Consider the following 27,924-nt stretch of genomic DNA (forward strand, 5'->3'; position numbering starts at 1 on the left):
TCTTTGATTCCAGATTCTTAAAAGACATGAGGATGTCATCTTGAGCTTTGGGATACATTGATCGACATTTTAGAGCCCGAACAACTAATTGATCTTTCAAAAAAATAATCAACTAGTTGAAAGGACAATAAAATAATCTTGCAGTTCAAAACTTCTGTGTTGTCACAAACAGCCCACAGACATTTTGAATCCTGGCAGAGTGTGATAGGCTGAGACTAATGTTGATCAACAAAACATGACCCAAAACATGCCTCTCTTTCCAACATCAAAATCTCCCTTACAGAATACTGTCACATTAAAACAGAAGAAAGGGTACATTAAAAATAAATAAACCTAAATTTTAAACTCCAGGGGAAAAATATAATATATATATATTTTATGTTTCAAAGAAAAGTTGGGACTTCAATACAGTTCATTCAGCATACCAAACAGCAAGTGGGACTGAGGCTGGTTTGGTGTATTGGCTCCACTGTACATGCTGAGGCAAAACATTTATTTTCAAGGTTCAAATGTGGATTTGTGACAAAATAATCACTGCTCTGTGTAACCAGACGACTCATCTGTAATGGCAATTCTGGAGAAGTCAAAACATGTAGGGACTTGACTGTATTTCCATGTGATGCAACACCACAATTTGACTACATAAAATGACACTGACAGCCAAAATTATAACACCCTCGAGCTGACAAGTCTCATGTCTCATGTCAACACTGGCTCTTTAAAAAAGACAGACACTCAGACACTGCATAAGTTACTATAGCAGTTACACACAGGAAGCCTCCCTCCTGTGCACAGACAATGTTGTGACGTTGGTGGCCTCCCTGCCAGGACTCTTTGGGCATACAGCATATTGTCTGTCCTAGGTTTATAGCACTAGTAACAACCTCAGGATGAACACAGGTCGTCTGCATACCAATCCTTTGGTCTTATCCTGAAGCATTTCCTTCCTCTACTCGTCAGGAACATTGTTCATAAAAGGCTGTCAGACTAAAATAAGCTTAACAGCTCTGACATCAGCTCTCGTACCATATTGTTATATGTCAGTTAATTAGCAATGAATCTGGAATGCTTATTGCAAGCCACAAGAGAAGTGAGGGTTGGAGGCAGTTTTGCTTGGAGCTTTACTTCTCAGAAATCTAAAATGCTTCTTTCTGTTGTTATCCTCTGAGAACCAAGAATGTGTCCCTTAAATGTTACGGCAATTAGTCTCACATCAGTTATGCATCGATCAGCACAAACATTAAAACCACTGACAGGTAAAGTGTTAGAATGCAATGTTCTGCTGGGAAACCCTGGGTCCCTTTACACACATCACCCACCCAAACACTGCTGCAGACCAACTAGATGGGAGGAAAGAAGATTTTATTGTGGATCACTTATTAAAAGATAAATTGATCGTGGTGAATTTCCATTGAAAAAGTTGTATCGCTCACTTTTGTAGAGTCCCCTATTGATTTCCTGATTTATTTTTAACTGCCACAAGAGAGAGCCCGCCTCTTTCCAGAAATTCCAAAATCCTAAACCTGTCACCATGACTGAAGGCTCGGCTTGCCCACTGTATTCCCCACAACAAACAGATGTGTGTAAATACTATACATTCCAAGCTAAAGAACATTAGAAATATCTGCTTCTTAACAAAATGTAAGGTCAAGTGATTCCAGTCTATTTTAGTGCCATAGTAAACGTTTTGAGCATATTTCGATGATTATCAGGATAATATCATGAATCGCAATTACTTTGGGATAACCGTGACATAAAATTTTCATATCATCCCATGCCAATGACAATCTATACCCCCTCATGGCAACAGCACTCCCAGATGGCAGGGTATCGCCCCAGCAAGACCACCAGAAGTGCTCACGGACAGCCTGAGGAACGTGAGCGTCAAATGGTACTTTAAATCCAGCAAAGTTTCATTGTTTCCATTTTGAGAGCTCGCAACTGGAACCAGTGTTTAAGTCATATTCCTAGTAATGACAAATAGTGACATATTTTTTGGGGAGCATGAAAACCATAACTAAATCTTCATCTTTATGTGCCTTTATATTGGCAATTTTTGGCTAAAGCAGTAGGGGACACCACAATGTCAGTTTGCCAAATACTGATGGACATCACCATTGTTTGTCACCATCTAGGGGCCATCGACATGCTGCTAATTTTAATTACAATTCAATACAGAAGTATCCACAGAGTCTATACCTGCTGTATTATTAGAACAATGCTTGTCATGATGGACTGGCAGGTTACACAACCCTGCTAAAAAATGCACACAGCACATTATGCCATCAAATCAAATCCTTGGAAAATGCAAACTTCTTAGTAACAATTTCATATGTTTACATTACAAGGTAAAATCTAATGTAATTTTTCAGGCAAGGGTTTAGAATACCCTCGAGTCCTTTTGAGTCCTGCTACATGTATATTAGACAATGGAGTCTTTATGGTGAATAGAGGAGTCTCACGGCATGGGGAAAGAAGCTGCTCTGTAGTCTGGTGGTATGGCAGCAGATAATTCTGTATCTTTTGCCAGATGGCAGCAGGGTGTACACACCGTGACTAGGGTGGGTGTTGTCTTTAAGTTCCTTTGGGCTCTGTGTAGACATCTCACCTCACTGATGTCACTGATGCTCTTGCAATTTGAAAATGTGTTTCTCATTAGCTGAACGCACACAGCACCAGCTATCTTCCTGTGTTTTTTTTAAATTGGCATTTCATATTCAGACAGTTTCCTTTGGGTAAGGATGACCTTGGGTTTATGGATCCTCTTCCCATGTGTCATTTTACAGCAGTGGAAAGGAAGTGTAGTGATTCAGCTCTAACCTTGTCCACATCCTATGAGTGGCAAACATGGACTAAATGTGCAATTTATTGCACAGTATTATGGGGCTTAGGGCCCGTGTCCGCATAGCGTCTTTTTTCAGCTGTTCCCATTGAAAAGTGAGCCTCTGCGGCAGCAGGCAGCCACCCAGAGAAAAGGAGCAGTGACAAGCATTTTTTTTTTTTTTTATATGAGTGTTCCGAGTGTCAGAGAGGTGCTGATTTAATTTATCCTGGCCTAGGCAATAATATTCACTGTATTTTTATCTCCTATGGATCATGTGATGCACCCACATCCTCCTTGATTTCCCGATGTAAAAACGCAACAAATGGATCGTAAACCGCAAAGGGGCAGATACAAGAAACATGTGCAGCGCTTTTTCTCTTAGGAGCCCTGAAATGAAGCGTTTGTGCACTGAGCTCACAGTGAGCACTTTTCTGCCCAAAAAATACACTGAGTAACTACTACTTAACCAACAAAGTTAACCGTACAGGCTGTTGCAATCAAACTAAATGTCAGGTATCGAACACAGAAATCAGTAATAGGAAAAATACAATTCTTGGCAAGAGCTGTGTTGGGATCAGTCCAAAAGATAGCCAGTGCACACAGACACAGCACAAAGCAGGAAATTAAAGGAGTAATTCCTTTCTTAAAAGTCAATACGCCATGACACAGACAGTGTGTTCTCACTGCAAGTCTCTGACTCTATATGAGTCACACTCCCATCCTTTAATTGGAAGTATTTGCTATCTAACCCATTGTTCTTTGTAAGAAACCCAGCAAGAGTCTAAAGACCGGAGAGCAGTGACCCTCGATAAGTGAAGTAATGATATCATCCAGCTCTGGGTAATGACGCACAGTCTCCACTAATGGGCTCCGGCGGTTAGAGAAATAATCTTAAGGCATGCAGCAGACATGTTCACAGAGAACAGACCAAGACTTAATAATTAGACATAACCTTTGACTCATTTCACATGCTAGTCAAAATAAAATGTGGTCAAGACAGGACTCAATCAATTCAGCAGTGGGAACCTGGAAGCAGGTTGGTACTGAATAATTGGTTTGATTCTTGAAGGGAAAGTATGCATAAATTGAACAAGGTCAGAAGTGCTGTCCAATACCCTAAAGGAACAGTTCACCAAGAATGAGTATTCAGTCATTATCCACTCACCCCTATGTTGATGGAAAGTCAGGTGAAGTTTCGTAGAGCATAAAAACATTTCTGGAGCTTCAAACCAGCATGGCAGAAATCGCCTAAACAACTGAAGTTGCTGGGGACTTGTTTTAAAATGTAATTTAAGAAAAATAAGATTCATAAGATGGCTCCATACATTTTGTCTGATGTAATCCAAGTCTAAGACATTAGACAGAAGAAATGTTGTCCATGTTAACACGGCCACTGTATAGCCAAAACTCAATAGTACAGTCAAGTGTGGGGACTGGACTAATGAGCAGGCAGCAGAGCCAAAAGCTCAGTGTTATATTTTATTATTTATATTATTTATTTTCTACATTTTATATTTTCTTTCATTTCTAATTTATGCTCATTACTTATGATCTAGCCTCTTAATTTTTTCTCTCAAAGTGCACCAGATTGATGCATTTAAATTTTTGAATGTCCACTCCTTGACTAACCGACCACAATCTCCCAATGAGTTTTGAGCCACACCCAGCTGATGAAATTTAGAATGTTTATTAATCTGATTTGTGAAACAAGTACTTCATCAGGTTTAGTGAACGATGCAGATTACCAGCTGCGCGTACAAAAAATTTAACTGGCAAAATTGGGAATTCAATGAGGGACTAGCTGAGTAAATACGGCAAAAATTTTGACCAGACAGAACACAGCTTTTGTTGCTCAGTCAGTACCAAAATAATACAACTTCAACACCAAGTCCTTAATGGCAACCAGGCTTGGCCTGACATGGGTGATTTAATGAAATTCATTAAAATGGCCGTGGCTTTCTGAATCATTTGAAAGCAAACTGAGCTCAGCATACTTTTATGTGGCATGAGGTTGGCTTGTTAATTCAAAGATAATTAAATCTGCTACTGGCACAAATTATTGAAACAGCTGGGCAATCGGACATTAAATTCTTAGCTAAGAGTGATGTCAGGTCATGCTGCTGATCTCATTATGCAACACAGAAATGAAGGCATGTTGCCCTTGTGCAGCATTATGGACACTGTCAATCAATGAGCATCTGTTTGGTTGATTCGTCAAAGCAGGTCAGACTGGATGTCAACTGCAGCCTGACTGTCTCTTCAGTGTTCCTCACATCGCGAACCTGGTTAAAAAAAAAAAAAAGAAAGAAAAAAACAGAAAAAGCTCTACCACCCAGAGCATCACTGGTACCAACTTCAGAATATCAGTGACATTGGTGAAGTGAAATGTCTGCACAGAACCCAAAGATACTAAAAGACAACACCCACCCAGCCACAGTCTGTTCACCCTGCTGCCATCTGACAACAGATACAGAAGTATCTGCTGCAGAGCAGCTTCACTCCTCAGGCTGTGAGGCTCCTGAGGTTGTCCTGCGCACTCCACCATGAATAGTTTGCTTTTGTGACTTGAGATAATTTATTAATTAGTCTGTATTGCTGTTGTGCGTTAAGGCTTACAACTACAACTGAAAATTTGTTAACAATCTTGTGTTGGACAGTGACAATTAAATTCATCTTGGATGTTAAATTCTGAGTATTGAGCTGAGCTGATTTTCTGTTTTTCCTCTTCAGTTGACTGTGGGACTGCTTTGACACATTCATGAGGCCTGTTTGCTTTGACTGATTTATGTTATTGATACTAATGTTGTTGAAGCTGCTCCGGAATGTGGAAAAGTGGCTTCTCAGCGTCATGTGTTTGAATAACAGACAGACATTCTATGTCATTGTAGCAAAATAAATCAGTCGAAAAGGACTGACGGTTCAGACAACTTTTGTTCATTTGGTTAATTTGCGACAGAAAAACTCAGCCCTAACATTCTCCACAGTTTAGTATTCTTCTTGTGCAGCAACTGCTCTATGTTGCACCTAGCTGGTATCAGTCTAAATTAAACTCAACAACGGTATCTAGTGTGGCTGCGACTCACTTTCATTTCAGAATGCAGAGCACAGAGGAGAGTACAGCAACACAGGATGAGTTAGTGAACATTATCTACATGGCTGAAGCCACACAAAGGCTGGCTTTGCACAACAATGACAAAGCATCAAGAGCTTAGCACGGCAGTGCAAACTGTACTATGACTCGCCACGAAGAGCATAGTTACAAAAAAGAAAACCTGATGTTGCAATTAGATTTTAGTTGTTAGATTAGAAGTTAACATCAGACAAAGAGTCAAAGAGTCAGGTGAGGTTTTAAGAAACCTTCAAGACCTACGACATTAAATCCTGTGTGACTTGACAACAGCCAGGTCTGACAGAGCCTAATGTCCAGGAAACTCTGGCATGTTTTGCTGCCTACAGACTAATGAATAATTTGTTCCCTATAAATTATCAGGACTGACGCAAGATGCCTAATCAAAAAACAAATAAGGCTCCTGTTTATGTCAGTGAAGCTAAGACTGCCAGTTTCTCTCTGAACTACACACCACTTGTGTTGGGTTTCGCAAGAGTAGAGCACTTGAGAATGAAGAGCCAGATATTGAAGCTAACTGACTGCATGGCATCATTGGAAGCAAGGTGCTGTGAGACTCGCCTTTAGCTTGCTTCTGAAAAAAGATTAGATTATTATTATTTGCTCGATGAGGATGAGGATGAGGATGATGAATTTTTCATTTCATTTCATTTTAAAAACATGTCTTCCAAGGGTTCTGAAGATATAAAAAATGACCAGACCAGCAGACCAACTGTTCAGTGATATTAAGTCTGGTGATCAGGAGTGTGAGAGGACCTAGCCTACAACAACACAACATATAATGTACAGTGCTTAAAAGCTTGATGCATTAACCACTCGATGGACAGAAAGTTAGAAAACAACATTCAATAATTAATTAATTGTTAAAGAAATCAATAGCGATGCACAGATTGCAATTTTCTTGGCCAAATAAGGTTTTCAAATTTTTTAAAGTCTGACCAGCCTATTCCCATTTTGGCCAATTCTGATTTTCTTTCTTTCTAAGAACTATAATTAACAGCATACACAGACTTTATTGTAAACTTTTTAAATGGAAAATTCAATTCAGTATATTCATGATAAAACACTACAGTGACTGACTCTAGGTGAATTTTAGCTCTCTCTCTCTTATAAGCAATTACGCAGCATATACTGGTGTATACCTAGTGTATACTGGGCTCCTATTGTAAAAGGTAAAAACGGAAGGAGTCTGTCTGTAATGTGCTGCAGTTAACATGTGAGTGGAATAAAAAATTTGCTGCCATGGTTCAGATAACGGATCCTTATCCTCAGAGTAAATGTACAATTTATAACCCTAAGCTACAATGTTTCCCTTTCCCGAAAGAAACCAGGAGCACCAGATCCACATTCTGTCATCAACTCCAGATACGGCTTTGTGTCTGCTCCGCTCCATGTCTGCATGGACTCCCACATTGGAACACAGGCAGCAGAGGAGAGGAGAAAGGCATTACAAAGCACAACTAACTGACGTCATGCTTTCTGGCAGAAAAACACAGTAAAGACTCTCACACTGATCTGAGAGGACAAACAAGCGTGCATAGTTTGGGTGAATGATGTTAAATATTTAGTTACTCTATTTTAAGGTTGGGCTTGTGGTCCTGTTGGGGGGGCGGGCGCCATGTGTGTAAATGTGACCGGTACACAATCTGATATATCTGACACTGACAGTCCTCAGCCAATCGATCGGTGCATCTTTAGTAAGTAAAAATACCATCAATTCTTTGGTTGCAGCTTTTCTAATATGAAGATTTGTAATTTCAAGTTTTTGACTGTTGGGAGGGTAGGAAGAGTTGCCTCTATGAGCATGGCTTTTAGCATTTGTAAATAATATCTCAATGACACCGTCCATTGGTACACTGTGACCGATATACATATTAGTTTACATTGCAGTGGTAGGCACCTTTTGAGCCTGGCTGATGGATTCTCAGATACCTATTTCAGGCCATCAGTCCCCCACCCTCCCTGCATGACCATCAGTCACTGAGAGGAATGATCAGATGTCCACTGTCTCAGACATCTCACCATTGTTTAGAAAAACCTCCCACCACTCAGTTCATTATTCTTTTACTGCGCTGAAACTCTCCCAGAGTTGGATTCCCTGCTGCCCACTGAGGCTTGTTGACAGTATCAAAATGGCCTGGCCTCACACTGCAGAGATTTCTGTTTTGAAATTGTGTCAAATTACTGTTTCACTCTGGCATGAGCGTGAAAGAGGTGATGAGTGATGGACCTGCAAGCACTGAGGAGCTTTGTTGCTCAGCAAGGTAACAGAATCTGTGAATGGACTTGGAAAGAAAGGCAGTTTTGGAAACGCCGATGAGTTTGACTTTGGCATGGAAGGGAGTATGTGTTAGGCACTGGAAGCTGGAATGGGCCCATTACTGATGTCAGTATTTATCTATTGTATTTGACCGAAGCCGATGAATCTGAAGTGGAGCCCTGTAAGGACTGTAGGTATGCAACGATGTCACATTTTAAGGCTATGAGTATTATGGGCAAAAGTATTAAAGGTAAAAAAAAATATTTAATTGTCTCAGGCCTGATAAATGTTGCTATAAAAGCTGGAATAAAATAAAATGACTTCACAGCACATATTGCCCATAATGTGTCCAATAGTATTATAGACGTGCAATGCTAAACCAGTGGACTGTTTTTCAAAACCTGGCGCCTTCATTACCCACAATGCAATGTGGCCACTGAGTGACATCTCTGGAGGCACAAAAAATAAATCATAAACACTATTTTTTTTATTCATATTTCATATTATATATTTATATTTATTTTCAAATTTCCCTAGTAACCTCTAGCAGGCAAAATTGAACCTTGAGTGTTTTGTCCAGATCTGTGTGTGCACTGTGCCACACTTCACTGTACATAATGTTCTTAGTTTAGTGTATTTAGAGGAGAGCTCTTGCTGCTACATTTGTGACCATTAGCAGAACATTGTATCCCAAACGCGCAGACACACAATTCTCAGCTGAATTAAAATGGTACTCTGAAATATTCCAATGGCATTTTTGCTCCTATGCCCTGTTAACTGGTAATTTCCATCACATCTGCCTCGCATACATGTGTTTATAGAAGTGGGCCACCAAGAATGACTCGATTTTCCAATTCAATGCAAATTGACCGGATTGTGGGTGCATCCTGCATGTGTAAACACACACACGCGCGCGCACACACACACACACACAGACAGACACGCAGACACACAGACACAGACACACACACACGTGGTAACTTGTAACCATGTATATAAAGGATGTCTGCCAATTTTCCATGATGCTAGCCACAAGCTCACAGGAAGTTGATTTTAGCTCCCCCCACATGAAACAGGCTGCTTCAATTAGCAGGAGAGACTACTACGTCACATCAAACTGACCTCCAAACAACTTCCACTTGTTCATCAAACACTTGCTGTTGCTCCAGCTGAACATGCACATGGCAACTTTGCAGACATGTGGTATGTTAACTGTTGCATGGACAGAAGCTCTCATTGTCAAAGTGTCCTCAGTTCAAGGTGAATAATCAAGAGCTGCTTCTTGTCAGTAGGTTATTGAAAGGAATATGAAACACTCATTTCTTGAGACGGGGATAACTGGGAGAGATAGAAAAACTCTCCTACAAATGTAGTCTTTTACTGTGTGTTTTCGTTGGTTAGAGTTAAACAGTGTTAGTTAGAGGGCTTGGTAAAAATACTATTATATTAATACTTTTTTTTTGCAAAACTTTCTTCATCACACAAAAGAAAACACATTTCTAAGACACAAGCAACCTTACAAGAACTCTGCCTAGACACAATATAGTTTAAACTTGGCAAAAATATAATATGAATCAGATACTTTCTGATCAAAGAATAAGACCAATTTGACCCAGTCTTTGCTACTTTCGGCCTGACTCCTTGCAGGCATTCTAAGACACTTGATATATACCATTATTTGTCAAGAAACTATATTTCCTGCCACATTTTTTATGTCAACGGTTTACCGTCTGTTCCAGTATGTTCTGTGGATGGCCGTCAATTCTGTTAACATTTTATGTTATGTATTTTTGTTTTATGTAAGTATTTATTTATGCAAAAAAAAAATCATATTCTTATTATATTCTGACAGATATTGAAGCGAGTCACGATTTTACACGGTTTCATTTTCACTGAAAAAATTAAAAAGATGATTTTGCAGAAATACATGGTGAGAGTCTAGAGTCTGTACCAGGGATCGAGCAATTTGTTTTTTCAGGGCCGATATCGACACAGATTATTAGTAGTCAAGGAGACCAATAGCTAATACTTGGAACAAATAAACATATTTGCAGTAAAAGATAAAAATCTTGGTGTCAGAATTTAGAATTACCAGTGATGGACTGTAACTAAGTACAACTGACTCAAGTACTTTACTCAGTACAATTTTCAGGCACTTTACCTAAGTATTCACATTTTCTGCTACTTTATACTTCCACTCTTCAACATTCATTTAGTAACTTCAGTTACAAGTTACTTAGCCGTTCAACACTGAATAATCTGAATCTGCAATTACCTGTGACGTGTGACCAATCAGATAGGGTTGTGGGCGGGTATTATATTTTTGAATTCAGATATTTTTTTGGGAATCGGATACGAAAAACACAGACACTGATAATTAGAAAAATGCTGGATATCGGCCCCCATAATCAGCCAGGCTGATAAATTGTCCATCCCTAGTCTTTACCAGACAAGCATGTTCCCTTATGTCTGGAGAGGAAGATTTGTAGGCTGGGACATCTCTGTAGCATCTCAGTGCTTCATCTATAAGGGCATGTTGATACACATTTTACTTTGATTAAAACTGCAGCACCTGCAATTTTGATATTGCACCTGGTGATATTGCTATTTTGCTAATATTTCTAGTAATGCCTCGTTTCCGTAGTATCAAAATCCTGCCCATTCATAGGAGCTGTAGCAGTTTGTTGTGTCATGCTGCACTGGTGGGAGGGGAGGCATCATGTGAGAAAGTGATGTCAACATTCACCCCTCATACTATGACTGAGCCCCTGAGTGAAAATAGTGCATGTGCTCTGTGAAGTTCTGAGCTTAGCGGTGCCGGGAGAGGACAGCTGATCTGTCGTGCAGTCTGAGTGCTGTGAGAGTAAGGAATGCAGGCAACAAGAAATGTGATTATGAAGGTCATCACTGTTGTGCTCCTTGAAGGGGACTAAATTCCACTGTTCTGAGAATGCAGAGGAAGAAACATTGTGTGGGCTGTGAGAAAATATTACTGTAATTCACGTTTTTTTCCTTCTTATTTCAAAGTTCCTCTGCCAACTTAAGAATTTCCTGGATAATGAAATGGGTAACTTTGACAGCATGCGTCATTGTTCAGCATTTACATAGGCTTGCTTCACACTTTATCCACGTATTTAACCCAAGTGTTTCATTCGTTTCACTTACAGTATACAAAAACTGCATCACTGAGAAAAAAACACTTTGCAAGGTATCACTGTCATACTGATATTAAAAAAAAAAATGTAATCAACTGTACACATGTAGTAATGTTTTTTATCTTACATTGTTTAATTATATTAAGAAACCACACTATACATAACCGTAAGTAGCAAATGCACATTATAAAATTGGATACTACTAATTCTTATTGGTATATCAAAGAGAAACCACATTTTAAAATCCTATCAGTTGGCAGTAACTTCACAGGGGACGGGTGAGAGTTAGCAACCCATAGAAAATGGTAGGTACCCCAATTATTCTCTAAAACTACTATCCTATTTTAAATCCAGATTCCTGCCTGTCACTGTTACGATTTCGGCAACAGGGCTGTTAAAACTGGTTAGAATGTATCACATCCCAAAGGTCTCTAATATGGGTGGTTGGGTGTCAAGTGTCAGGGTAGGGTTAGAAGTGACATAATGTACAGTAGGCTAAACCTCCACGGTAAGTATGCTCTTCACATTAGTTTCCATTTTTCTTCAGAATTGGTCCAATAAGAACAGTACACTCTTGTGTCTACTGTCCTTGAGTCTTTCTGATGGCCTCAGGGGTAGTTGGCCACCATTATTGTTAAACTCTGACATGTCTGGTTAAGTCAATACAACAGTGTTAACAAATTAGAGTACATCTGACATGAGTTAATCTGCTCTCGTTGCTGTAACTGCTACCAACTGCTCCATCTGAAGCACTGATACCATTCAAAACTACATTTACAAATATGAATTGTATTATATAGTATTAACTGACTAATAATTCTCCAGTCAATCAGGCCATTAAATGTATTATTGATTTCAATCCAAATGTATGGCATTTAACCAAATTTCGAGAACATCTGAAAGACAAATGCAAATGAATTCTTCCAGCCTCTATAGTAACATGATTATTAGGAGCTGGTTCATCAAGATCAGCAGTAGAGGTGTGAATATTCACTGACCTCACGATTCGATTACGATTTAGCTGTAAATTATTCTAATGCAAAACGATTCTCGATGCATGGCATCCTCAATGATCTCTGCACATGGCTACATTTCATCATTTAAATTCCCCTTGCGCATTGGTTTCACAACACTATCTTCTTTTATGGATCAATCCACAGTGCCGTGCTATGGCGGAGCACTAAAACAAATGTGAGTTTAATCTTTAGTGTAATCTTTTAGTCTAATCTTTGAATAACCTCATCTTTTTTGGTATTCAATAGCACTTAAGCGTGATATCCTCCTCTTCAATGTTTATTAGAAGACCGTCTGCAGATGCACCAAGTCAGGTGAAACTGTTTTGAGTAGGCAACCACCATCTCTGGTATTACAGACATTTCTATCTAAAATGCTTTAGGTGGTTTGTCTCCTCTCTTGTCACGTCTCTGGCTCCAGTCAAAGCTCAAACAGTGAAAAACAATTTAGAAAGAATTAGGAAGTATGGTGATCATAACTGTGTACTGTTACACTTCTAATTTGGGGTAATTTAGAAACAGTGTCACCATTGTTTGTCCACCAGAGAACACAAACAAGATTTTTCACAGTAAAATGTCCCGCTTAGTACGTAAAAAGAAAAACCAACCGACCCAATGGAAATGGACAACATTTCAACAGATGAGTTGTGATAAAGCCAAGACCAACTATTTTATAGATGAACTAAAAACTCAACACTGAGACAACATTCATGTCTGAGTAATTCTGCTCGTTTGACACTAAATCTGTATGAGCACTGCTGACACCTCACCTTATTGTAAGGTAAGAGGGAAAAAACCCAAGCTCCCATATGCTTCCAGTTTAATTACTGTACAAGGAAGCTGGCACAAATGGTCTCAGGAGGGGGGTGGGGTTGTTGTGCTATTTCTGACTTCAGGCTGCATGTGACGCACTTGGATGTTGGGATAAGAAGGAATCCAGGTCCTCGGAAGACAAAAAGAACACACTGTCACACACAAACAGAGGTTTATGAGCTGTTGCCAAACAGTGTGTGTGTGTGTGTGTGTGTGTGTGTGTGTGTGTGTGTGTGTGTGTGTGTGTGTGTGTGTGTGTGTGTGTGTGTGTGTGTGTGTGTTACAACAGCTGTAAGGCCATCAGCCATGGCTGATGCTGAGACAAAAGGACTCCCTCTCCTGTCAAAGGCCACACCAGAAGCCCAGGGTGTCCTCCGCTTCCTGTTTCTGTGTGCAATCTGTGCAGGAAACAAAGTGAAGGGGGAGGCAGTGTAGAAGCGGGGGAGGATGGGATTTGCTCAGGAAAAAAAAAAACTTGTTACACTAACAGAGGCTCCATTGTGCAAGCTCACAACACCTCCTGTAAAGAGCAGCATATTCAACATGTGTACCTCACTGTTTGTCAGGCAACACGTACTCCGTACAGCAGCTGACACCTTGTTTTTCTCAATTTTGTACATTTTTTAAAAAATCATCATTTCACAATCGGAGACATTCATGCTGGTGACAAGGGTGTGAGCCTGAACTCCAATTTCATGAGTCATTTACATGATTGAATCAGTACACGCGACAAATGCCAGTACATGTTGTACAGCTGCTCAGCAGTGAGAAGTTGAACAGTTCACAGACTTCACGATTTAGGACACACCTTGGTGAATCGTGAATTTTAGGGCGAGTTTTAGGGTCATGGTTTGGTATATTTCCGGTATAGCAGGGAAACAAAAAACAAATGTAGAAGAGAACACTTGTGTCATTTGTTTTAAAAAATATTGTCATATTGTCAATAAGAAAGAATAGATAAAAAATGTCTGTGATGCTCCGTCTTAAGAGTTCTATCTGTTGACATATTCTGGACAACTGCAGCTCTGAGAGAGGTGTGTGCAGCAGTCATGTTTGTGATGTTTACCACATTCAGGAGGTGCCCTCTGTCTTACAACTGCTATTTGAAAATAATTCTGTAGATTTCAGCACTATAATCTGTCTGCAGTGTAACGCAGTGTAGAGCATGGATATTAGAAGTGTAAATCTTCACTGGCCTCACGATTCGATTACAATTCAGCTGTCAACGATTCAAATGCAAAACGATTCTCGATGCATCTCAGTGTATGGCATCCTCACTGATCTATATCACTGCACACAGCTACTTTTCATCATTTTAATTCCCCTTTTATTCAGAAAGGCCTTCCAATAATCAGACTATAGCAGTCTACAGATATCTTTTCAATACATAAACATTCAAAAACAAAACATTTATCCATCTGCAGTGCCTTACACGTTTGTTGTAATCTACAATAATATTGTTTTCACATGGCAGCTTTAAGATAAGGTATTTATTGGCTCTGCGGCACACACCTCTCTCAGAGTTGGTCGGCAAAGTTGACAGTGCCTCCTCAGATCTTGGCTGATTAGCTGGGCTTGCCGTAACAGTTATTATTTATGGCTGCAGCGATTAGCTTCAGGTGGAAAAGGCTGTGAGGCAGAATTCACGCTCAGGTCTATAGCCTAGTGTAAAAATAAGTGAAAACTGATAAGTGATGGACTTCTATCTGTCTATGCTATGGCTATATGTCTTGTAAAGTACTGAGGTTTGTTTTTCACCTGATAACACATTGAACACAACACAGTGTTACTTTCCAGCTGTCAAACATACATTTAGTTTTAGCAAGCTAAGGATGGAGGACATAAAGAAGAACTTGATATCTGGGAGGTTTAAAACTACCAAAATAGTAGACCGTATGGAAGCATTTCTATCTTGTTAATACAGATAATAACATAGCAGTTGGTTATGTCAAATGTAAAACTTGTGGGACAGCGAGAAGACTGGGAATTCAGCCTTGCTGCGACATGTGGAGAGAGGATGCAGGATGCCGCCAGCTGCCGCAGACAACTAGACTGGCTTTGCTACCACCTTCTCAAGGAAACTTACACAGCAGACCAAAGTAAAGCTCACACTGTGTGTGCGTGTATGCCAGTGTGTGTGTGTTAAAACAAATGGGACTTGTAGTTGCTGCCTGGATGTACTCTAATGCACTGCAGATTGATTTATGCTTTTTAATGTACTGACGTAGGTCACACAGATACTGGTATTGAAAAGATACAGCTTACAAAATGTTAAGAAGGACTCTCTTAATGAGGCTGAATGCAACTACAGAAGGGCCATCAGACCTTATTCAGATTCATGCAGTGTGCGTGTGATATCTGACCAATCAGTGTGATAACACTGCAGGATGAACGGTAAGGAATGTGGATGTAAAAACTCTGACCTTGTATCAAGTTCACGTGGAAGTCTATCAGCTTTTCATTAGAAGGAACTTTGAAAAAAACATCAGGAGCGCAGAGAAACAATGGCTGCTTTATGAAGACAGGGCATATTTGGACAAAGTCAAAGTATGTGTGTTTACAAGCAGAATTTATAAAGTCAAACTTGGGTGTTTTATATGTTGAAATCTTGTTCACGCTGACACTGTTATTAGCGATCATAAGATCAGATCATCATCTCTGACAGAAATTGTCACAATATATATTCATAACAAACTTCCATACTAAAATAACTCGAACTTTCTCAAAACAGGTGATGCCCAAATACTGGTTTAAATGTCAGCTTGTCCCTGTTGAGGCACTTCCTCCGTTCACAAGCCTACAACCAAAAAAATGTGAAAATGCAAGACTGGCCGCCATCTGGCAAGTGTGCCAGCCCGGATAAAAAGTGAACAATCAGCTTCTCACTTCTGCTGAAAAGAGAATACAGAGCTGAAACGATTGTTAAAATAGTCAATAGCCTATTTGCCAATAATTGTATAATCAGTTCATTGTTTGAATCATTTTTCCAGCAAACATGCTAAATATTGTCTTGAGTACTGAGTTAAATACTGTCCAGCTACTTTTCTCTGTTTCATACAATTGCAAATTGAATATATTTAGGTTATTGGTTTGACAAAAACAGCAATTTAAAGATGCGTCCATATGGCATGTGAAGCTGGCTGGGGCATTTCCCCTGACTTTGAAATTTAAAGACTAAATAATAAATCAAGTAAAAAGAAACATGTTGTTAATTGCCAATGCCACCTTACATTACAATTCAGCATTGAGCACTGTTCAGCCAAATAACACAATTGCAACAACTGTTACAAGAACTGTGCCAAGTGTGCATTGGCAATAAGAGCACATTAAAAAAATGTGAGGGCTGAGATGTGTCTTTCAAACTAAGGTCTTAGTTTACATTGAGCTCATCCTAAACATCAACTTAAATCACTCACATGTTCAGGCAATGCTACATCTGTGCATGATGTCCCAGCCTTTTCAGACACAGTGGAGCTGCTACACTAGAGCAACAGAGTGGGTGGCATCAATATTTAAGCACAACGCATTCATGCTTGGCTGCTCCGGACTGAATAAATCTGCTCTGTCATCTGCAGCACACGGCTGTTGTGGCTGCTGCCGCCTAATCAAGGACAGTCAGACATTCCTGCCTGTCCCTGCTGGAGAGGTCCATCCCACCAAATGCACCCAGTTTTCTTCTGGTGGAGCTCACCATCACTGCCCTTATCAGGTTACAAGAAGAACCTGAAGTGTTCAGCAGTAATCGGGGAAATGCAGGGGCACTCTGTCTCTACAACTGCCCTGAGAGTACACTGAATGACTCATTGATTGCGCTGAAAAAGTCCATGGGCAACAGTCAATTGGCACAGTGGAATTTCCATTGCACATTTCGATCTAGGCATGAAGCACAGAGTGGGGAAACTCTTCACTGTCAGATGTGATACAGTGAAAACACCACGGTCACCATGACCTTCAAACCACCACAAACCCCCTGAATTTCAAAGTCCAAAAGCTATTTCCCATTTATTGAGCCAAACAGTGCTGGCTCTATGAATGAGAGCCAACCACAGCAGCTAATTAAATCCTGTTGACGATCAGTTGATCATGCGTATCTGCTAGCAGCAGTAATTTTGTGGTGATGAAACCATCTCGACTCCTGATCCTGTACCACATATTTGCCATTAAGACACAATATATCCTGACTAGGGAAGACAATACAAGCCCTCTGTTAGCTGCACAACCTTGAGAAAATATGAGACTAGGTTTTCATCACAAAGTACTTGATGGCTGGATATCTGAAAAGCTCATCAGCTGCTTCCGAGATTAAGGAGGAGAGATTGCTTTTCACCGTTTTTCATCTACTGTACAACTGACTGGAGGAAGTGATCTTGGACACGGGACTGCTGCTTCTGCTGAGGGACATACAAGACAAACTAGTAGACCATGGCATTTCAAGAGATCTAACCTGTTCCAGGAAGCAAGCTTGCCTGGTTATCTTAATAAATTCACTGAGTAAAACCAGAAACTGTTTTCAGTTCTTGATAACCGAATAAAACTTGGAACAGGCCAAGGACAGGAACAAGTTATGCACTGGTGCAGGCTGAGTACTCTCAATACCGTAACAACATGCACAATCCATTGGGTGTTGCATCACATCCTCTGTATTGATGAGCTTAATGGCCATACCATTTCCAGTGGCAACAGAATGGCTTAGGGCCGTAAATGTCTCTCGTGATATGATGCAAGTCAGAATGTATGGCACCACTTAGACCAATTAGAGCCCAACAAATTAAGGGTGCTCCGATTTATCGGGCAATGATCGTTATTGGCCGATATACATTGTTTGATCGGTGGTCTCTATAGAAACAATCAGATGAGTTGATGAGATAAACACAGTAGATAGTTTCTCTATGCACTGCTAAAATGTCACAGCCACACACACCACAGGACTCTGCTGCTCACACTGCTAACAGCTAACCAACTTTCCTCCTGTCAATATCAATATACATTTTCAGTGCCCTCTTGGTTTAAACAGCGCAACATGTTAGCAAGGTCCTGCCAGCAAACCATTTGTGACTGAGGGGATAGATGGACCAGTACCACGGAACAATTCTCTTTACGTTAGGTCTTTAGGTTGAGAGGCCAGCCAGTGATTATAACTAGCACTGACGCAGCGTTGTGAAGAGGGATAGCGATGGTAACGGCAGGAGAAGACAACTTTAGATGACAACCAAGTAAAGAAACATAATTTTGATCGGCGATCAGTATTGGCTGATACTGTTCCAGCAATCGGCCCCAAAATTCCTGATCGGAGCACCCTTACAACAAATACCGAGTTTTTGTGGTGGCTCATTGTATATAAGCATTTTTAAAAATCCAAATATCAAATGATTTATTCATGTCTTTATTTTTACATACACATTTTGTAGGGCTGCACTATATCATAAAAAAAAAATCAGATTGTAATTATTTTGACAAATATTGTGATTGACATATGATTCAGGATTAATGGGAATGATCATTTTGTTTGGTTGTGACACAAGTATGGACTGAGGCAGGATGTTTCAGAGCTGACCAATTAGTCTTCTTAAGCTTGGCCCAGTAGCTGATTTTTGGTTCACGTCTGGCACAGCATACTATTTAATTTAAGTGGGAAAAAAGTGTCTGGAGGTTCAAAAGAGATGTAGCCTTTTTGCTGCTGACCATGTTTTCATGTCATATCTCACCCTGGAATTTTAACATGGCATTCCACATGATGGCCTTCCCTTGAACAGCCTGATATTTTAGCTCACTAATTTGATAAACTGATTTACTAACAATAATCAGTTTGTTTGATGGCTTGGACCCTGGACAGCCATCATGTCATTGCTTTTCAAAATCGCCTTGACATCCTGACAATAAACTTATATGGCTAGATAGAAACCAGCACTCATACATGTTGACAAAAAGCAACCTTCTTCATCAGCTAATGAAGACTATGTGATGTGATCGAAACATTGAGAAGGAGCAAAAGTGGTTGATGTAAAAGCAGACAACATCTGTATTGGTGATTCAGTTCAAGTCTTTTTTGGTTTATTTATACATCTACAGGCTACAATTGTGCCACTGCAAAGCATGAAACTAGCCTCTTTGTTCAATGCTCCAGTCCATGACTGCTGCTGGCATTGGAATGTGAGCCATGTAGACTCAACCATCATGTGACCACTGGAACATATTAGTGATCTTGGACTGGGCCAAACTGTATACATTAGGATACATGCAGTATTGGCATTCCAAAATGTCACTGGTTTATTACCATTTATTTACTACATATACTATTTTTATTACTATTTTAATTACTTTATACTTTATCCATGCATTACAATCATGTAACTAGCGATGGAACGAAGCTGGGCCAAGAGGAAGTTACATAGCAATGTCACAGGACTTTTGCAATAAACACCATTCTGCACCTAACCCACAGCAGGACATAAACATGACGAATGAATGTGCAAAACTTTCACAAGTTGCAAGAGAAATAACACTTAAGTATGAGCACCAGCTCCAATGGTCGACCCATTGACTGTAAAAATGCACAAAGAAAAACAGACTTACTTTAAAGGAATACGCAGAGATTTGGAGAAATTTAAGAGGATCGATGTCAGTATCATTTCTGTAGGCTCATTTTTTTTGCCTTGTTTGACTAAAGTTGAAAAAACTTCACCGTAACAGTTACCATTTTATCATTACAAAGTTATAATATCAGCTTAAAGGGTAACTTCACCAATTTTCACCTCAATGTTTTCTGTGTCGCTGGGGGGCCCCGTAAAATCTGGCTTACTTCCGAGAACCAGCGACGTCACTGGTTCTCGGAAGAACTACAGGCCACTTCAGTTTGGATTTCTAGTCTCTACCTCTGGGTATCCAGCGGGCGTGATAGACAGAACAATACATGGGGCATGTCAGCTGGCACTCAAACTTTAAAGTTCTTTCCTGTTTTGCTTGTATGCACATTAGCCATGTGTTCAACAGCGAAAGCCTCATTTTCACATGAGGGCAGAGCAGATCATAGAGGGGGAGACTTTTTACAGTGTTCAGCATCTCCAAGAGCGCACAGGGCTGCAGCTCCAACAGGTGACAGTGTGTCCAACCTGGTGGTAAACCTGCAGCAGGCCATCTCTCTGACCAGCAAACCTGCTCCAGAGGAGGACAGGAGAGAAACCGACCTGATGAAAACTGTAACCGAAGAATTACAGACAGCTAACAGACTCACACCAGCAGCCTCTGAGCGCTAACAGAATAATTCGCCTCAGCTTCATAGGGACTTCTCAGCTTCATAGGGACTTTGAAACCACCAAATAACCTGCTTTAATGAATTTCCTTTGTTTATACAATGCAGATTTTTTAAATATTATATATTTCTATGAGGCACTGGAAATGTCTTCTCAGCAGACATACCACAGGCAATAAACCTGGCATATAATATTCCTCATACTCGCAGCTGTATAGTGACGTTAGCGAGCTACACGTTGAGTCCCGTTCTTTTGATTGTTATTCTAAATCATTATTAATACCATTATTAAGATAATACACACAGCGGTCAGGTTGTGATCTGACATTCATGCACATTTCTCCTTGTTTCGTTTAGCGTTGCTTGAAATATGACCTGAAGTGACAGGCTGTGACGAGTGCGGGTCATCGATCCACTCAGCCATCTTCCATATTATTGTTTTTGTTGCATTCATTCAAAGTTTTACAACATCGCTTCACAGTGTTTATTGTGAACAATGTTATGAATTCATATTTTTCTCACAGGACTAAGATCTAAAGGATACTAAATAAGCTGTGTATTATACAACACTAGTATTGTAACAATGAAAACTACGATGTTCTCGTCACATTATCTCTCTTCTACCTCTTTACTGGCAATGACATAGTACTTATTTCAGATGCCTTTTTGCACACCGCCCCATTTGAAATGGCCACCTTCAGGTGCTGGGCAGGGTTATGAAGTATTAGGGGGCGGAGCTTCAGGAGGTTGCATGCAATGCATCCTGGTACATGTAGGCAGGCTGTGCAGGCAGGAAAACTCTAATAACCCAACTTTTTCTTTCAAGACACCACACACTGGGGATTTTATTGTCGCAATTAACTGCATTTACCATCAACACTGATTGGGATATCCACATAAAACATGGCAAATTTCTCCTTTAATAGTTTGCATGAAAAGTTGAATCTTTGAAAGAATGTCACAATTTCACAATAGTATTTCTTAGCCCACCCTCAGCATTTGGTCTTGTTTCCCCTCCTGAGAAGTCGTTTAGAAACTGCTACTCATCGTCTGAAACCACTACAACACAGGCTCTTTTGACAGGACTTTTGATGATTGGAGTCTTGTGTTCTGTGATTTGCAACTTCTGCATCAGTGATGAAGTTGCTTTTCTACCTTGCAGGGAACTACGCTGAAAGTATTGATATTCGGCCCTGCCTGATCGTGCTTTGGATACAACTGATCTGGTTTGTGCACAGCATTTTAGAGTTCCATGAGCCCTTAGAAACCTTTAGTCTGGTCTGGATTTGACACTGAGAAAGAGTCCTTTATTTAGACTAAGGATTTGGCTTCTGACACTTTCATTTACTTTGTGAAACCTCACACTTTCAGATTATTTCCAGGTTTACATTAAAATAGGTAAGAAATAGGTTGCGTCCTCTCAATATGTCAATAGTGAGTTTACAGCATCCTTTTACATTTTAGTGATTCAGAGACGTGTACCTAAATCATCATACTATCGAAATGTTACAATAAAATTAGATTTTTTTTTGCCTTATTAGGCATTTATCAGGCATTTAGTGTGTAATTTCTGCCAATTGGGGTCTCCCAATCAAAAACAGAAGATATAAGTAGTGTGGTATCATGGGAGTTGTTTTCTTCATTGCTAAACAACCACTTTGCAATGAAGGTCAATTAACATGACTCAGACAGAAATGTTCACCATCAAGGTAATGTTTTAAAGTTATATTCATGTTACATTTTGTCTCGTTTGTCAGCTCCCTTCCTGACTCTCTCCTGGAAGTTATATTGACAGGTCACATCATTACCCTGAGTAATATTACACATTTGTTGTTATAAATAATGCAATGTTCTGGGTTTGAACATTGTGGGAGTACAACTCAACAATATTTATAACAAAAGGTCTAGTAATCTTTAATGCAGAAATGTCTTTAAATATTGGTATCTGCCTAAAAACATCCAATGTTAGTTACAATCTTTCCTGAAATTAAGCTCAACATTTCTTTGGCAGTCAAGCAGCTATATCAGCAATGCTCCACTGATTCATGCTGTTGTCCAGATTTGTTGGCAAATTATTTATAATCATCTGCTTGTGCCGCATAAAAGAATTGTATTTCTAATTTAGACAAAGCACTTGAGGGTATAAAGTATACAGTATAAGGGCTGCCACAGATTATGTACTGCATTTCATGAATGTCTTCTATTCATAGCCTCAGTGTTTATAGTACAGACTTTGGAATAGCTCTCTATTCCAGAGTGAGTAACCCGTGCAAATTCATCAGGACAATGATGTATTAGCCAGGCTAACACTGCTTACAGTCACTCTCAAGTCTTTCAAAATTTAACCTTGACCAGAATAGAGCAGCAGCCTTGAACTCAGGTCTTCAGTGAGAAAAGTATAAAACAAATGCACGCTTCTTGCCTGGATGAAAGCGGAAGACACACTAAAATGCAGTCTTCTCATTTTATTAAGGAACATGTGTGTTTCAATAACCCTGCGGCCTGTCCACAAAAATAACATTTTCCCTAGGGCTGCTTTCAAGCTTCAACATTGTGTCGACTGCACCAACAACAAAGCAAAGGCCTGATAAAGAGCCAGAAATAGAGTTCCTCTATGGTGTTGAAGTAGTGTTAAAACCCTGCGCATCTAAAAACCAGGCACATGCATGGGGCTGTGACGAAGGTGAGCTTGACCCTTCCTATGTGTGCCTGCGACTGTTCACACACTCGCTCGCTTGTCAGGTTGACTTTCATAGACTTTGGAGGTGGAGATGGAATAGACCATGGCTGTGAGTAAAAACTGACATGGATCAACATACACAGCCAACAAGGCTTTATCTTTTCTGGATTTTCAGGGCAACAGGTAACGAGTCCCGACAATCGGTCAATGTGATTGGTTGCCTGAAAAAAATGATGAGTCCAATAACATTTGGAAAGTCTAGAAGAGCCGCACGGTTAAATTATTTAATCCCCATTCTAGTTAGCAACACGCTAAACCAGAAGTTAGCCAGCTCAGTCGGCGGAAGTCTTTCGTGCAAATGCACAGCTAGGCATGACATACGTCTGCAGATGACAATAACCAATCAGATAGCTTGTTACATCAGCTAATTTGCATTGTTTTACCTCATTTTACCAGCTCAAGGACCAAAGTGTCACGGGAAGGCTCAAAGGAGAAGCTAAATGACAAAGCAAATCAAATAGATAATAGAAAAAGGAATCCAATGAAGTGGGTATTGCGCACAAATATTGCAATGTCGATGGTGAAACAATATATTGTGCAACCCTATTCAGGATGGCCCTAGTTTTCTCAGGACAGACATGACCATGAAACAAGAAAAGTTACGAGGGATCATGTTACAATTCTTCAACCTAGTATCAATGAAAAAAACTGAATAAATGTACTACTTTACTACTCAAGCAACAAGTTGTAAATGGCAACTAAAAAGGTTTAGAGACCAAGTTCAAAGCATTAAGTAAACGTTGTAACCGATGTGTTTGTATGTATGTACAGTATGTATGCATGTGTGTGTGAGAGAGAGATAAAGTCCATTTTACTGCGCTTCAGCAGAAGTGACTCTTTTTAATCATCTGCAAGAGCCATCATCAGTCACATGCAGCTGTGACCCGAGAGTCCTTCCAATCAAACACAGCAGTTGAGCTCACTGAATCTAACATCCACAGCGGAGAAACTAATCAGTGTAGTCGGTTGCTGTTGAGCATGCCTGAAGGGGACACTTGCATGGCGGGACATGACTGAAGCTCATCAATGCCAAAACAGCTCAAGTCACTGAGCAGCTGACAGGGAAGATGAAAAAAGTCATATGTGTGTGTTTTTGCAATGTAACCACTTACACTGTTTGGCCAGAAGTATGTGGACAAATGCATTCACATACTTTTGGTCAATTTCACAATTATTATTTCTCTGTAAGTGTTTGCATGAGGCCCCTTGGTAGAGTACGAGACATAAGAAGCTACTTACACCATCAGTATGGTAACATCCAGGCACACATTTGCCGTATTTGGTCAGTGTTAGTTTAGGCTGCATCCAAATAACGGGACTTTAGCGGTCTTGCAGACTTGCAGACCTCGCAGGAGCGTTCACGGGAAGTCCACAAATGCTGAGGGCTGTCCAAACCCACAATTCATCCAGCCCACAAGGGCCCTCGTGAGGACTCTCTGCAGACTTCCAGAGAGTCCACTTGGGGTGCGGACTTCACCGGACTTCAATGATTTAATTACCCACAACTCATTGCTATACAGACATTTTGTTGTAAAACTTTTTATGAATGGTTGAAACAATTACTTTAGTATAACGTTATTTGACCACCACTACTGTCGCTAATATTAGTCACATCTGTTACATACATTACACTACTATTATTGTAATGCATTACTACATACTATCCTTACCATTAATCACTACTACTGTTATCACTAGTAATCACATTTCCATGTGCATTTCATTATTATTGCTGTAATACATCTTTATGTACTTTCACTCCTGTCAACCATCGCTTATAATTGAATACATTGTGATCTCGTTGATCTGCTCTGTACATGCGACATCTATTGCACGTCTGTCCGTCCTGGGAGAGGGATCCCTCCTCTGTGGCTCTTCCTGAGGTTTCTTCCGCATTTTTTTCCCTGTTAAAAGGGCCTTTTTTTGGGGGCAAGTTTTTCCTCACTCGAATCGAGGGTCGAAGGACAGAGGGTGTCGTCTCTGTACAGATTGTAAAGCCCTCTGAGGCAAACTGTGATTTGTGAATTTGGGCTATACAAATAAAATTTGATTTGATTTGATTTGATTTGTGTAGGCTAGAAATAATATACAACCATATCATAATACATAAATAAGTAAAGGCTGTAGAGATTCTGTGAGATTCAACATTATCGCTGCAACGAAGGCTCGCCTTTACGTCGCCTTTGTTTGTTCACACTGAACCAAGCAGCACCGGCATAAAGCCGCTCCCGTGTGTCATTTCATACAGCATGCTGGCGTTACAGAACAAAAAGAGGTGTGATGGTTTGCATCATGACATTGAGATCTGTGTTTTTTTTTTTTTTTTTACATGTTTCACCCGGTGACTACCTGTTGATCTAAAAGATGTATCCATAACCTGTTTATAATCATATGGATGCAGTTATAATGTGTTGTGATTGAGATCCTGACCCACCAAACATCCTGGAGAGTGACAACATTTTTTGCTCTAAATGACATAATTACACAAATAGCGGATGCTTCATGGCTCTCACTCATTAGGAGGGATGCTGTTTTTTTCCAAGGAAAGTTCACTGAAGTCTTGATCGGAACAAGACTTGCTATTACATTACAAAAACACCCTTGGTCCGTTACAATGACCGTCCCGGACCTGATGTTCCAGGAACACGAACACAGTGTTATCAGAGCGTGCTGCTACAACATACAGTGATAATTCAGACACTTCAGGGATGATCCCCCCCTGTTTTAACATGACAAGTCATATAGTTTCACTGCACCCTGTAAAATAGCTCCTTAAAACAAAAAAAAAGGCTTTGAGTCTGTGCCATTCACAGGAGAATCACCTGACCAGCTATAACTACCTCAAACTGCCATGTTATTGTTCATAGTGTAAATAAAAGGACCATAAAGGACAGCTGCACACCTGCACTCAGCTCTACACATTTTGATTAAACACCAACTCTACTCTGTCAGACAGCTTCTGTACGGAGTCTTAAACCTGTTAATGCTAAGACAATAACAAAGCAGTGGTGCAGGCTTGCTGTGACCGAGAATGAGCAAGGAAAGCACATGTTGTTTCTGTCTGCACATGTGCACACTGCTAATGTACAACACATGACCTGGAATGAGATGGTAAGGTCTGTAGTGTTTCATGGATGTGAGCACTTGATCGTCAGACATGCTGTGCATTCTTTGCTATTACCGAGACTTATTGAAGTTATAAGATGATGTCTAGTGGGACAGTGTGAGCGGTAAACCCACAGCAGCGTCATGCCTGTATGAGTTATCACAGCCATGTGTGGCGGCTTACCTTGTCCAGCTCGTCGTGCAGCTCCGACAGGGTGGGTCTGATGAGTTTCTCCCCCAGCGGTGCTGCTGTCTGCCGGTAGAAATCGATGTTGGGTACGGCATCGATGGTGTTGTGGCCAAAAGTCCTCAGGTAATAGGTGTTAGTGTGGGTGTCATAGTGATAGTGATGCTGGCCTCCTGTGGATGAATGCAAGCTGGTCTCGCTCATCACCGTGTCGCCGTTCTGCAGCCCCTCAGCCTGCGCTCCCTCTGGAGAGGCCGCGCTCCCCGCTTCGCTCGGATCCGCGAAGTTCACTCGAAACCGGCCTTTGGCTTCCTCTCCGCCGACCCCTGGATCAGCACCCGGGCCATCTGGAGGAGCGGTGGGAGTTGCCTTATCGCTGGATGGGACAGTGGTTGAGGCATCGGAGCTGGGAGACTTATTTTCGGTGGCGCCCGCTGCCTCAGCCACAAGGTCCACCTGGAAGCGGCTCTGGCTGGGCGTCGGACCGGGCGGCCTCAGTCCCGGATCCGGGGCTAGGAAATCATTTTCCGTCGCGACGCTCTCTGCCGAAGCGGAAGGCGCGGAGGATGGCGCTGACATGGCACAAAAAGAGACAGATCAACGTGAAAACGTGTGATGAAATAAAGCCACGCGATGGCTCGCAAAACTAAGTGGACGAAGTGTGAAAAGCCCGGGAGGTGCCCCGTGACAAACGCAAAACTAGCTTCAGTTAATAAGGAGGCTGCTCTGCCTGGCCAGAAAAAGGTGCTAGGCAGACGTGAGGAGAGAGGTAGTGGTGAATGATAGCTCGTTAGCCGCCTCCGAACATGAGGCTACAGGCTGGAAACTTTCAGCCACTCTCCTCCTTCTTCTTCCGCGGCAGTAAATCCAAAATTCCCCCCGGTCACCTTCGCTCGCTCACCACCAGACTCACTCCCGTCCGCCTCGGCTCTTTCTGGTGTTCAGGGTAGGATGCTACGCTGTTTTCGACCTTGCCGCAGCTCCTCCTAGACTCTCAGAGCTTCCCTCGCTGCTATTATACACACTGCAGTCGGCATCACTGAAGGGTGGGCTCTCTCTGAGGGGGGACCTCGCGAGATGTGTATCGATCCCGTCTCTTTTTTTGAGAGGGAGAGAAATGTCGCGAGAACACATCCAATACCCAAACAGTAGGCGTGACGTTATTAGGCTCCTATGGGGAGGAAGAGATGAGGACGAGGAGGGGCGGGGGTGAAACTGCACCAACAGACTAACCAATAATCTTTTTGTGTGCGCTGCTGGCTGTATGTATGTCTGTTTGTCTGTCTGTCTGGAAGCTTCCTGTATTCACGTGGGTAGGCTGGGACAAGCTTTAGGATGTTTGCTACCATGCTGTGGGGTCTAACAGTCAGGACCATGGTGCCTTCACTGACAGAATGTAGTTTGTGAGTGAGTTATCACTTACCTTGTAGAAGTGTATTGTAGCTGGGCTG

At 40.9% G+C, this 27,924-nt stretch overlaps 1 protein-coding gene across 3 annotated transcripts in view; it reads right to left on the minus strand.

The window, feature by feature from the left end:
- The window catches only part of slc12a2 (solute carrier family 12 member 2), a 74,167-nt gene extending 46,648 nt beyond the window's left edge, over positions 1–27,519 (minus strand). Inside the window, exon 1 of one of the 3 annotated variants that reach the window (XM_084383536.1) lies at positions 26,471–27,519. In XM_084383536.1, the coding sequence (XP_084239662.1) occupies positions 26,471–27,052 (582 nt within the window). In that variant the 5' untranslated portion in view covers positions 27,053–27,519. Of the gene's footprint in view, positions 1–13,149; positions 13,477–26,470 lie in introns of those variants that run through there. The other 2 variants (XM_084383535.1, XM_084383537.1) reach the window with 2 other exon arrangements.
- Between the last annotated feature and the right edge of the window lie 405 nt (positions 27,520–27,924).

Source organism: Pagrus pagrus (genome assembly GCF_965226575.1).
Source record: "Pagrus pagrus genome assembly, chromosome: 19".
Lineage (NCBI taxonomy): Eukaryota > Metazoa > Chordata > Actinopteri > Spariformes > Sparidae > Pagrus > Pagrus pagrus.